The sequence below is a fragment of the Caretta caretta genome, chromosome 2 (assembly GCF_965140235.1).
Source record: "Caretta caretta isolate rCarCar2 chromosome 2, rCarCar1.hap1, whole genome shotgun sequence".
Taxonomy (NCBI): Eukaryota; Metazoa; Chordata; order Testudines; family Cheloniidae; genus Caretta; species Caretta caretta.
This window is the reverse complement of record NC_134207.1, coordinates 131441260-131455348: the sequence shown is the minus strand read 5'-3', so window position 1 is coordinate 131455348 and position 14089 is coordinate 131441260. Positions and strand designations below refer to the sequence as shown.

General features: G+C 39.4%; 1 protein-coding gene across 5 annotated transcripts in view; it reads right to left on the bottom strand.

Annotated features, from left to right (window-relative positions):
• Positions 1–14089, bottom strand: part of CDH12 (cadherin 12) — an 862602-nt gene that overhangs the window by 21060 nt on the left and 827453 nt on the right. For all 5 annotated transcript variants that reach the window (XM_075125425.1, XM_075125427.1, XM_075125428.1 and 2 more), the window contains one exon: positions 559–695. In XM_075125425.1, coding sequence (XP_074981526.1) covers positions 559–695 — 137 coding nt within the window. The remainder of the gene's footprint in view (positions 1–558; positions 696–14089) is intronic.

The window sequence follows — 14089 nt, the reverse complement described above, 5'->3', positions numbered from 1 at the left end:
GGGAATTAAAATAACCATTATACTCTTCCACACAAAGAGGAAAGGTATGCTTTCTCCTTGACCGTCCTCAACTCAATCTTATTAAGTAAACAACAAAACAAAGAACAAGACAAAGGTCTCCAAGTGAGAACACCAACTCTCTCTCTCCGCTGTAGCGCCCAAAGACAAAATGTTAGCTATCTCTGCATCAAGGAGGTACTTTTCTCCATTTAAAAGTTCAGTACACATACGAGACACAAACTACAGTAGTTACAGCACAGTTATCAATCGTTTAATCAGAGTAGTCCCAGTAAAATGGAGGTTCTAATATCATCCTTTAAACCCAACCACTTTCTGATAACAGAATTTCCATTGAATTCAGTGGGAACTGTGCTTACATAAGGAGTACAGGATCAAACCTGATTATATGTGAGTATTTGAATACGATACTTAGCCTTGCCAAACCGATACATGGTATGCATCCTTAAATCATTTCATTCTAATAAACATTTTATTTTTGATCATTGTATTCTGAGAGACACTACTTTAGCATCTTAATTCAATTCATGCCATACTTACTAACTTTACTTGCAATTATAGAGAAATTGTACTGTGCGGTGCTTTCTCTGTCCAGTATTTCATTAGTTGCAATGGTTCCTTCAGATCTATCTATTGTAAAGTAGCTGTCTGCATCACTCTTCCGATCTATGAAGTACCTGCATATGAAAAAAGTAGATGCAAATGTGCAGTGATCATACATATATCATACTGGCATCCAGGCTAGCTTGACATATTTTGTTTTTTTTCCCTCTCTCTCTCTGTAAACAATGATTTATTTATTTCAAAGTAAAGGGGAAATGGGAAATAATGAAAGATTTAGTTCTACTAAAGTTCATATCATTTTAAGCCCTTGATACCTACAAACTTATCACATGCTACCCAGCTTCAATGACCATTGATCACTACCACAAATCACCTGAAAGTACTAGAGAGACTTGTAGGGGAAAAGAAAGAAGGGATGCGAAACAGCATCAAAAGGCTGGATTCTCTAATCAGATATTGTCACTTTGCATCATCTGGAGGCACAAAAATGCCAGAAACGGGCAGCAACTGGCCTGGAGTGAACTCCCCTGCTGGAGGTGAACTCCTTGAAGGCATGAGTGTACTGACTCCAGACTTGGTGCCTATCAGTACCCTCGTTCCTGGCTTAGTTGGCATGTCAGGGGCAGAAGGGGGTTATGTTGGGGGGAGACAGTGGTGAGAAGTGGGTGTGATATAACTCTACTGCACTACATCTGTCCTCCACTGGTGTAGAGCCCATCATGGACCCCGTATCAATATATCAAATTAGAGTGGCCCATAAGCAGCCCTGACTTTTGTCAGGTCTGTGGGAATCAGGGAGCTGTAACTGTCTCCCTGTCACTTGCTTTGGGCCCTTCTGTGCCAAGCAAAGCTCTGGCACAGCAGAGAATCGAGCTCTGTGTGTTTTTGTTCTAGGAAGGACTTAATAGAAGAAGGAGATGTTCTTGTAAACAGAGCAGTTCACAGACAATCTGATAATTTGTTCCAAAACCATTTCCCTTGAATGCAAATTAATTTCTAGTCTAATTTCTCATCTGATGGTACTGTTTGCAATCATAACAGAATAATAATTTTTCCGATGCCGTGCCCTGAGCTACTAATTCCTTTTTTCTTTTTCATTATCAGACAACAACAGATGCACACCTAGCTTCCATTGCTTGAATAGTAGGCAGGGTAGAATGGACACAGTCATTTGCGAAAAGTAGACAATAAGGATAAAACTGATTGTCGGTGAATTTAATAGAATGTAAATATTGGAGGACTGCGGACTTCACACATCTTGTGATTTTCACGCTCCCTCTACTCTCTTATGAACCAGTGAGAGTAAATGTAAAGTAGCATCCCATTTGCTAAGGCTCTCACTCATTGTGTGTGATTTATAGGAAGAAAATATATGTACTGTAAAGGCAAGCAGTAGAATACCAGACTTTTCCTCACTGCTGACTGAAGTGATGAGTAAAAGCGGTATTTGACATATCCCAGAGTAATCCAATTTGAGCTAAAACTCAAGAACTTCAATTGGAGAAGAGTTAAATTAAAGTTCATGACTGAGATGAAGTATTCCTTGGGGAACATTTGCTTTCATTAAAAATGCACATGCCCTCCGAGAAAATTCTATATATAGATGAAATATATTATTGATTTTCAGTCAGCTTTGCCAGTCCTCATTTTAATTGTAAAAAGGCATGGTGTATAGTTGTATACAACAGGACTACAATGGTCTGATGTAGGCCAACCATTTTTGAAAATGTGGGTGTCAGTGTTCAAAGTAGGTTGTTACATAAAATTTATTAGAAAGAAACACTGATAAAGTTTATGTGCTGTTTGCAGTGTTGTTGGTCCCAGGATATGAGAGACAAAAGGAGGATGAGGTAATATCTTTTATTAGACTAACGAATGGTAGTGAAAGAGACAAACTTTCAAGCTTCACAGTGACTTGAAGATGAGCTCTGTGGAGTTCCAACACTTATTTCACTCTCAAACAGAAGTTGGTCTAGTAAAAAGTCACCCACCTTGTCTTTCTCATAGGTAAAATATGGCAATATGCTTTCAGAAGTGTCTTGTTTAATAAAGTGTGTCTGCTACATGTTTTAATTTGCGATCAATGCTGAAATATACTGGAGACAACCATGAGATGGCAGTTTCATTTATCTTCCCCTCTTTGGTGCCTATGTAAGTTATGTTTGGTGAAATATCTTTGCATGAACCAGAGAAGATGACTCAGGATCTGACTCATAGCCCTTTGAAATCAGTGGGAGTTTTCTATTGATTTCAGGTCCTTGGACCCAGGAGGCTATAGTTTAAGGCAAGGGTTCTCAAAGCCGGTCTGCCGCTTGTTCAGGGAAAGCCCCTGGCATGCCAGACCGGTTTGTTTACCTGCCGCGTCTGCATGTTCGGCCGATTGTGGGTCCCACTGGCCGCGGTTCGCCACTCCAGGCCAATGGGGGCTGCGGGAAGTGACGCGGGCCAAGGGACGTGCTAGCTGCCCTTCCCATAGTCCACATTGGCCTGGAGCAGCAAACCGCAGCCAGTGGGACCCATGATCGGCGAACCTGCGGATGTGGCAGGTAAACAAACTGGTCTGGTGCACCAGGGGCTTTCCCTGAACAAGTGGTGGACTGGTTTTGAAAACCACTGGTTTAAGGTACCAATCCTACAAACACTTATGCGTGTGATTAATTTTAAGCAAGTGAATTTGTTCTGCTGAAGTCAATCGGATTAATCTTTTGTTTATAGTTAAGCACATGCATAAATGTTTGCAGGCCTTGGGACTCTAGCCTGCAAACCCTAATGCATGTCATTAACTTGATGAATGTGAGTCCAATAACACTACTCATGTGCATATGTGATTACAGGATCCAGACTTAAATTAAGCATTTTATGTCCCACACAGTGGACCTAACACTGTTCCCTCTGAGACCATGACAAAACTGCTACTGACTTCACTGGGATTGGGATGGGATGAGAACAATTGGCCATACTTATGAAAACAGCATGGGCTATTTATGCTGGTAGCACTTGCAATGGTCTGAGAAAGGGGTGGAATCACCATCATCAAATTCAATGAACAATTGTGTCCAGTGGTTGCAGCATTTAATCACTTTCTCTATTGCTGTTACTTTACTAACAGCATATTGAACCATACTTATAAGGAAGAAAAATATTCCAATACCTTTTAGATTTAATTCAGCCTAGTCCTACATCATCCATTTCATTGATCAATCCCAGTGTTATTTTCTGCATTTCATTTTTTAACTGTGGCTTAAACAGACCCAGATGTTACAATAATTCTTAATCTAGGAGAACAGATTTTGTATGTGCAACTGATGCATCTGGCTAACATGCTCAATTTGGAACCAGTCTGCTTATTTAGAGTTACATGTGCAAAACCTAAGCACCTGATAAAGCATTTTGTACATAAGTAAATTCCTGGTGTGATTGGATATTAATGAAGCATAATTTCTATGAAACTTAGTCTTGCTTTCAAAGCCAAGGTAAGATGACATTTTTCTACATCAGCATCTTTCTTAATCACCTGTCAACCTGCAATCTTATTTTACAGCTGTGCCATGCTGGAAGAAACCAAAATCCTGCTCTTTCATTTTCCTGTGGGACTTTGAGTTGTGACTTGTCTTTGGAGTTGCTGCAGAGCTTTGTGACTGATTGTCCTATTTTGCTGCATTGAAGGCATAGTGTTTTTGATCTGCCAGTCTTGTTGGTTTCTGTGGCCTTCTCCACCTAGAACTGAGTTGCATGACTTGGCGTCCACTAGAAACCCCAGGATGTTTCAGAACAATCTGAACCATAGCTCCTGCTTGGAGCCTGGGTAGTGTTCTGGGGCTACTTTCATCTGCTCTTTTTAAAATCTGTCTTAAACTAGAAAAAAAAAAGAAATATTTTGCCACTTGGTTAGGAGGAAATACCTATTGGAATTACTGTTGACGAGGAACATATACAAATTAGCCAGTCTGAATAATTAATTCTAAGGTACTAGGCGAATTAACAAAAAGACTGACTGAAACCCTGATAACTTACTTTTGAAAAATCAACTGGGAAAGGAATCAGAAGACTAAAGAGTAACCAATGTAATATTCATTTAGAAGGGAAGAAATGTGATCCTGGCAGTTATGTAACTGAATCCTAACTTCTATGTCTAGAAAAAAATATAGATGGCTAGTAATTGTTTTTTCTTTTCATATTCATTCAAAGACCTGATTTCTCAGGGAGAATCCACAACTACAATAGAAGTCAATAAGAGCTCCATGAGCTCAGCACCTCTGAAAATTAGGCATTGAATTATCCTGGATTTGCAAATGATAATTCTTGCCAGAAAACTTGATGATTGTTGATGTGGGGAGTTGGGGGGAGAAGAGGAGGGTTAGAGAAATGTGGATTACAGAAACAGAGTAGATATAAAATATATTTTTAAAATATAGAATATGATAACATCTCTCTCAAACTCTGCATTGAAAAATTAACTCAAATGTGCTTGGAGAAACACATATCCCCTGCTCCTGCTCCCACTAGCTGCACTGGGAGCAGTTCAGGTACACTGACCAGTGGAACAAAAATACTGAAAAAATGGGAAATGATAGACAACATTGTATTAATATGTGGAGAGGGGATATTAATGAGGTGTGTCTGGTCTCATTGTCGGGAGTGGTCTTATATAAAGCCTTCATTTATTATATAGTAAACAGCAAGCTAATGACTTCTGAAATTATACTGAATTAGGATGGGTAATTCACCCAAGAGTTGGTATTCACCAGATGGTATTCACCCAAGAGGTCTGAAGGAACTCAAATGTGAAATTGCAGAACTACTAACTGTGGTATGTAACCTATAATTTAATCAGCTTCTATACCAAATGACTGGAGGATAGCTAATGTGACACCAATTTTTAAAAAGGGCTCCAGAGGTGATCCTGGCAATTACAGGCTGGTAAGCCTGATTTCAGTACTGGGCAAACTGATTGAAATTATAGTAAAGAAGAAAATTGTCAGACACATAGATTAACATAATTTGTTGGGGAAGAGCCAACACGGTTTTTGTAAAGGGAAATCATGCCTCACCAATCTACTAGAATTCTTTGAGGGGGGTCAACATGCATGTGGACAAGAAGTATCCAGTGAATATAGTCTACTTAGATTTTCAGAAAGCCTTTGACAAGGTTCCTCACCAAAGGCTCTTAAACAAAGTAAGCTGTCATGGGATAAGAGGGAAGGTGCTTTCGTGGATTGGTAACTGGTTAAAAGACAGGAAGCAAAGGATAGGAATAAATTATTAGTTTTTAGAATTGAGAGAGGTAAATAATGGTGTCCCCTAGGGGTCTGTTCTGGGACCAGTCCTATTCAACATATTCCATAAATGACCTGGAAAAAGCAGTAAACAGTGAGGTGGCAAAATTTGCAGCTGATACAAAATTACTTAAGATAGTTGAGTCCCAAGCAGACTGTGAAGAGCTACAAAAGGATCTCACCAAACTGGGTGATTGGGCAACAAAATGGCAGAAGAAATTCAATGTTGATAAATGCAAAACAATGTTCATTGGAAAACATAATCCCAACTATACATATAAAATGATGGGGTCTAAATTAGCTGTTACCACTCAAGAAAGATCTTGGAGTTAGTTTTCTTAAAACATCCACTCAATGTGCAGTGGCAGTCAAAAAAGCAAACAGAACATTGGGAATCATTAAGAAAGGGATAGATAATAAATCCGTGGTATGCCCACATCTTGAATACTACATGCAGATGTGGTCACCCCATCTCTAAAAAGATATATTGGAATTGGAAAAGGTTCAGAAAAGGGCAACAAAAATTATTAGGGGTCTGGAACAGCTGCCATATGAGTAGAGATTAATAAGACCGGGACTTTTCAGCTTAGATAAGAGATGACTAAGAGGGAATATGATAAATATCTATAAAATCATGTCTGGTGTGGAGAAAGTAAATAAGGAAGTGTTATTTACTCCTTCTCATAACACAAGAACTAGGGGTCGTCAAATGAAATTAATAGGCAGCAGGTTTAAAACAAACAAAAGGAAGTATTTTTTTCACATAGCAGACAGTCAATATGAGGAACTCCTTGCCAGAGGATGCTGTGAAGGCCAAGACTATAACAGGATTCTAAAAAGAAGTAGAAAAGTTCATGGAGGATAGGTCCATCAATGGCTATTAGCCAGGATGGGCAGGGATGGTGTCCCTACTCTCTATTGGCCAGAAGCTGGGAATGGGCAACAGTGGATGGATCACTTGATGATTACTTGTTCTGTTCATTCCCTCTGGGGTACCTGGCACTGTCCACTGTCAGAAGACAGAATACTGGGCTAGATGGACCTTTGGTCTGACCCAGTATGGCAGTTCTTATGTTCTAATGAACACCATTCAGGTTAGGGAAATAATACAGAGGGACCTAAAGAGCCTGGAAGATGATAAAATGAGATTGAATTTTTAAATATGCCAACTAAGGACACTATATTTTTATACATGCAGTTCCCAGGGGGGATGAACCAGGGAAGCAACAATGAGAACAGGTGGTGTAGACTGGAAGAAAGCAAATTAGTCTAGAGTTTGAGATATGGTTGCACAAAAGTGTGCAAAAAGGCATTATGTAATGTAGTAGGGAGATAATAGACCCTGTTTCTGGTAAACGATAACAAAAAAAACTGAAGTTTCTCTTGGGCACCACATGACAAATAAGATATCAGCAAATTGGAGGGAGTTCAGAGAACAGCATTAAAAATAATTCTGGGTCTTGAAACAGTCAATTATGAGGAGAGATTAAAAGAGCTAAAATATGTTTAGCTTGTATATGAGATGACAGGAGAGACATGATAATGGTCTACAAATAGTGGAAGGGTTTAAATACCAAAAAGGGACGAGTATTATTTAGTATTACACAGGGAGATATAACAAGAGTATGGGATGAAATTAAGAAAGAAATTTAGGTTGATGAACAAAATCTTCCTGGCAGTGATACATATTAAGCTGCAGAGTAGTTTCCTGAGAGAAATGACAAAAGTCCTATCACTGGACATTTTAAAAAATAATTTGGGCAAAATCATAATACATTTATTGTATGGAAGAATACTGCATTGGCAGGAAGATGTATTGGGTGATCTCATAGGTCTTTACCATCTCTAATGTCTGATTATAAACAGATATTTCATGCTAAGAATCTAATTACATATAGTAATACTCACAGACAAAGTTTTCATTAAAATGGAATTAAAGTTGAGTATATAACAACAAATTAAAGATTAAAAGCTTAGAAAAATGTTGCAGTTATTTAAAAAAACAAAAACACAAGAAGAAATTGACATTTGGCTCTAAAGTTATGCCCAAAAGAAAACCAATATTTTAAAGTAATGAAGTTGAAATGTCTGTCCTCTTAGCCTCCTATCTCAATTTCTTGTTTCTTTTATATCTGCTTTATAGGATGAGTTATTCTTGGATTACAAATTTTTTAAAAGGCATAAAGAACATAAATTTTGGGGAAAACACCTTGTGTCTAGAGCATCAAAAATGTGCACCACAGAGCACTGGTTCATATGTACATATCTTACTCAGTGAGATGCTTTGTTATCATACTAACCTTTGTCCTTCTTGTAGGAATTGCATAATTTCTTGATGCGGACATAGGAGATTTATACAGGTAGGTAAACTAGGGTCTGTGCCTAATAACATCTGGATAATTGGCAACACATGGAATTCTATCTAATCAAGAGTGATGAATGATTGCCTTCAGTTTGCTATTTATTCAATCACAAGCTTGTATTACAAGTATGTCTTCCACAGAGAGCTCTTCATGGCTGTTAAGGGCAGCTGGGACTAGTACAACCAACACTGATCAGAAATAAGGGGTTTTGTTTTGTGTGGTCAGTGATGCTGTTAAACTTCTTATTATTGCTAGACAGGGTAGTCAGAGAGTGGGTTCTTTTTCTCAGGGACTTCATATTTGAGACAACGTTAAGATTATTTGGGTTCCTTAACTACTTACAAAGGTTTGGGTTTAGTTGAATCTTCTTTTGTGTTCTAAGGTCTTGCGGGAGGATGGATTCTAATAGGCCATTTCTGTTTTTTAACTAATATGATCCTATGAAATAGCTGTATTAAAGATGGAATATGTTTTCATAAGCACAGAAGACCACATAAAATTCAAGTTGTTCTATGTTAACAGTCCACAAATCCTTTCTGCAGGATTTTTCAACTCCTCAGTACTCTGTACTATCCAGTGCCCATAGCATTGTGTACATCCATTGGGCTGACTATCCTGTATCAGGTAACTTTCCATAAAATCAAACAACACTACTATTTAGTTAGATAAATCATATTTATTTTGAAGTTAGGTGAAGATTAACATATTTGAAACTATTAAAAACCTATAGGGAAAATCACACCACTGATTTATTCCAGTTCTAATATTGGGATATTTTCATAATGAAGCATTCCTACTTAAATGATAAATATCCTGTCAATATCAACAGAAATCACGTTAGTAGGTTTAACCACCACAATGCAGGAAATGTGGTCTGATATAGCAATGTCTAATAATGGGTTATTGGGGGGAGAGATTTAATACTGTTTCCCATAATATCCAGCCAACATTGATTTTTCTCTCTATCTTTTATTTATTCTGAGCCAAGAAACAGGAAGGACTGGTAATAGAGCTAAAAAAGGCTAATATATCCCCACACGTTTTTTTCCTCTTTAAATAATTTAGTAAGGCTAGCTCATCTTCTCTTAATGGGGGCATGAACTCCCTATACCTATGCTGAGGATTTTCAAAGCCTTGTTATTTCATTAAAGGTCAAACCAAATAAAATCCTAATGGAGTTGCAATCAGCTCTTATCTTACCCTCCATGTAACCCTATGGGTACCAGCTTGATCCCAAAAGAAGCCAATCTATGCAAATATGTCCCAAACAATTTATAACATCAGTGAATAAATACTTGCAGGAAGATATTAACCGAAGCAAAATACAAACAAGATGGCAGAAATGTCAAAAATAACAGAGACTTCTTAGGCAGTGTGGCTTACGAACTCACTTTACTAAACCCTTACTTATCATCCAGTATTTTCCCCATATGCTACCTTAAATGTCTCTACTAGCACACAAAGCATACAATATGTGTACAAGAACAGTGAGGTATGGTATGATCTAGAGGACTTATTAGCATGAATTTGGAATGGTTGCATTATTCACCAGTAGCAAAGTCAAGAGTGAGTTGGGTAGGTCATGTCTAACAAATGACCAAAAAAACCCTTTCATTTTGCACTTCACTGGATAAGCATTATAAATGTGCCATATATTTTCCATAAAATCCATTTTTACAGATATTGTAAAGTGTTTATAAGATGTTCAGTAGCATTACTTTTTTTTGTACCCTTCCACCTATAAAACCAAGTATCTTTGTTAGTGTGAGGTTTCCAGAAGTATTGGCCTAACTCTTCTCCTACGCAAGTCAACTCTCATTGACTTCACAGTCATAGTTGTGACTTCACAGTCACAAAAATCCCACCTATAAATGAAACTGTATAAACACCTGCGAGAGAGTAACACTAACATACCTAACCCCCCTATATAAATGACCTGCAATGGCTTTTCTAGTTTTAGAAATGTTTTGACTTTAAAGTGTTATAAAGCTTTGATGTTTTGTGAGACCGCAGACCCTAAACTTTTCACTGGTGCTAGACAGAATTTTGCACATTGTGGGCATTTAACCCCTTTAATACAAGCTTACCATACACAACATCTCTCCAGGGCTGGTACAACGCCCACAATGTGCAAGTTGTGACTTCAGGAGGGTGGAGGGAGAACTCTACATTTGGAGAGAAGAAGAAGAAAACATTCTATTCACCGTATCATATGGCCAGCTCTTTCACGTGAGAATTAGATATAAAACATATGTAGAAATTCAACACCTCCACTGACTAGAATTCTTTGCACTCTATAAATACATGACTTGCAGTCTTTTCACAGTGAGCTACAATCTCACTCCATTTCTAAATAATGAAGGTGAAAGATTAATGTTTTTCACCAGCTAGCAGGCCACCTGATGTGGTACGGATAATGTCAATACAAACAAATAACACTTTGCTCTTAGCTTCTGATGAGAACAGTGAATGTTTATTTGGCATGATGCAGAACTAATTTACATGAAGGCAATGGCTGTGGGAACACTCACTGATTCTGATGACTACATCAGATTTGACTGAAAGAAGCTGTTGAACTTTTCATAAGACCTATAAATTTGACATACGCATTTTAGTAAAACACACTAGACAAAATGGGGAATAAAATCTGCTTCACTTCAATTATCAACGGTTCCAAACTGCCAATTGTTCCTGTCTACAAATTTCATCACTTCCTCACCCTCCCCATCTAAAATGCTGTTCAGATGCTCATCAAAATCTTCAGTCAGCTCTGTTGTCTGCTTTGCATTTCTCATGATGGGATGTATATCTTAGCAAAAGCTGTTGTCATTTGGAAAATGCATTGTTTTTATTTTTACTAGTGCACTGAGAAGGCAGTGCTGCAAGACCCAGAGAGAATGAAAAGCTGTAACTTGTATTGCCGGCTTAGACGTATGGGGTAAAATGTATGTATTCAGAAATCTTGCATTTAACCCCTTTAATACAAGCTTACCATACACAACATCTCTCCAGGGCTGGTACAACTGTGGTGCACCTACAGGACAAAATTAGGTTAAGGACAAAGCCTCAGAACCCCATTCTCTTTGCTGCTGTAATGGATCTTTAGGTATTGCTGAGGTTTGGGGCAGACTTGAACAGTGGAGGCCATTCTGCATGTGCACTCTCTCTCTCTCTCTAACCTGTCCATAATGAGGGAAGGATGGTACCATCTGAGTCTACTGGTCCAGCATTAGTAGGAGATCTGTTTGCTACCAGCTGATTTATTTCCATTGCCTGCAGATGGGAGATCAGACTATGTGAAAGTGTTCCTACTCTGCCAGCTTTCCACGGGGGGAGGCCATGATGGCGTGGACATTAAAGAGCATCCTAGAATCTCTGGTGATGGGAGGGGCATTTGAGGATGGTTTGGGGTGGACTGTGGGCAGACAGAGAGCTGGTTGTGGCTCCCTCGTTCTCAGCTGCCTGTCTCTAGGCAGCTTTAACTTACACTCTGGCATAATGTCCTCAGGGTCTTAACACCAACCAAGAATCAGGGGGAGCAGAGCCTCACTATACCACACCCTTTTCAATTTCCATCCATCTCCTGACACACCCAGCCCCTCTCCTTAAACCAGGAAGCAAATTTCCAGTTCAGGAAATGGTGGTGTAAGCATATGTGACAGCAGATCTGGTAGAGGAGGCCACAGAGCTTCAAACTATTAATGTTTCTCTCACCCAGCGGGAATTGGCTGCTTTGAGTCCACTTTTCAGTGTGCAAATATTTGGCGTTCAGTATCCTATCTTAGTCTTTGAGATGCGTTAACTCAGTACCTATTCTCATTGCATAAATCAAAACCGTAATGAAGCTGAGGAAGCCCAAGAGAGAAAAGATGTCACACTGAAGACCAGTGGTGCCAAAATTACACTAGTGGGAGCTGTGGACACATAGTGGGATGATTCTGTCACCTACTCTGGCCTGTACGGGGGCCTCACAAACCCTGCAGCGAGGGGTTTGGTACAGGTAGATTTGGGGATTTGAAAGGGAATGGCTATAGTGTTAAGCACTTTGGGGAATACTGTGGTGCTGGGCAGCCCATAGCCAGCCTTGAGAAGGTGGCCATAAATTAGAATAGTCCCAAGGCTGCTCCAGTTTACATTGAAGGTTGTTCAAACCCCAGAGAAACCCAGAATCCAGAAGGTGGTCGTTGGTACCCCTTGACTTCCTCTTGGGCTGTGACCTATCAGGAAATATCTTTGGAGATTAAGGCCTAAATGAGTTCATTAATATCAAACTGCAGATTGTTAATGTGAGATCCATATGGATGCCATCAGCGCCATCCCATTTTATGTCTGCTTTTTCAGTTCATCCACATACAAAGATGTGGCCCCAGCCATGTATTTGCTACTCTCCTGTGTGTTGATCCATTTCTCTTAGAGGTCTAAGGACGCCCCAGGCTGAAATTGTACTCCAAGCATGTGACCATCCCCTACCCCAAATATATGTGACTGTCAATAAATCCTAGCTTAAAATTACATTAATGATGCTGCAAGGAAACAATGGCTCAAAATATAAGAACCTCTCTAGATGAAATGCAACAACTGTTTAGACATATACAACAACAAACTATACAACAGGTTAAGAGAGGAAGTTAGCACTAACATATCCAATTTAATTAAAAGGGACATTTAGATCAAATATATTTGGAGTTTAGCCAGAATACAAGAGCTAACGCCACTATTCTTGTGAAAAGTGCAGTAGACTCTTTAATTACCACCAGTCCTCAGGGCTGTAGTTTTATGTGGTGGGGAGCTATTTCAATTTTGACTAAGGGAAGAGAACCACTTTAAAGAATGACCAACACTGTTCCTTATAGCACCTAGGTTTCTTTAGAGGTTCGTCCAAGTAATGACCTAAGCAAGATTAAGATGGGTTTTGAGCCATGACAAGATCACTGTTTGAGATGATATGGCTGTAGCACACAAAATCACTGCTTTTAATCCAGTGATTGCATTTCATAGTGTTTGAGGAATCCATTGCTGCAGAGACTTGGAGTGAGGACCTTTCATGCAAAAGCAGCAGTTCTACTACATGAGCTAAAGTACAATTGCAACAGAATGCATATTTTTGCAGAATCTAGCCATTAGGGGGCAAAAGCATAATATGCTGCTGCTCCATTAAACTACAAGTGGGTGGTTAGATCATTATGTACTGCCGAGCGCTTACCTCCCTCATTCCTGCTTCCTGACTGGTCCTAATCAAATGGAGGAGCCTTCTATGACAATTCTTCCTCTCTCCCTCAGTGCTAAACACTGTCCTGAGCTACCAGCACACACTTTCTGACCAAACTGTTCATTCAGACTGAGCTTGATAAGCTGATGGAGGGGCTGGTATGATGAGGTTGCCTACAATGGTATATGGCCCATCCATGACTGCTATTAGCAATATGGTCAATGGCTGGAGGTAGGATACTTGATGGGAGAGCTCTGAGTTTCTATAGAGAATCCTTTTACAGGTGTCTGGAGGGTGGGTCTCTCCCCTTGGCTCAGGGCCTAACTGATCATATTTGGAGTTGGGAAGGAATCTTCCCTAGGGTAGATTGGCCAATCCCCTTGGGGTCTTTCACTTTCCTCTGCAGCATGGGACACAGGTCACTTATTGGTTTGAACTCGAGTAAATGGTGGATTCTCTGTAACTTGAAATCTTTAAATCAAGATTTGAGGACTTCAGTAACTCAGCCAGAGGTTAAGGGCATATTACAGGATGAGTGGGTGAGGTTCTGTGGCCTGTGATATGTAGGAGGTCAGACAAGATGATCACAATGGTCTCTTCTGGCCTTAAAGAGTGAATCTAAGAGTTATGGATCTACAGCCCACCTACTGAGAGAAGTG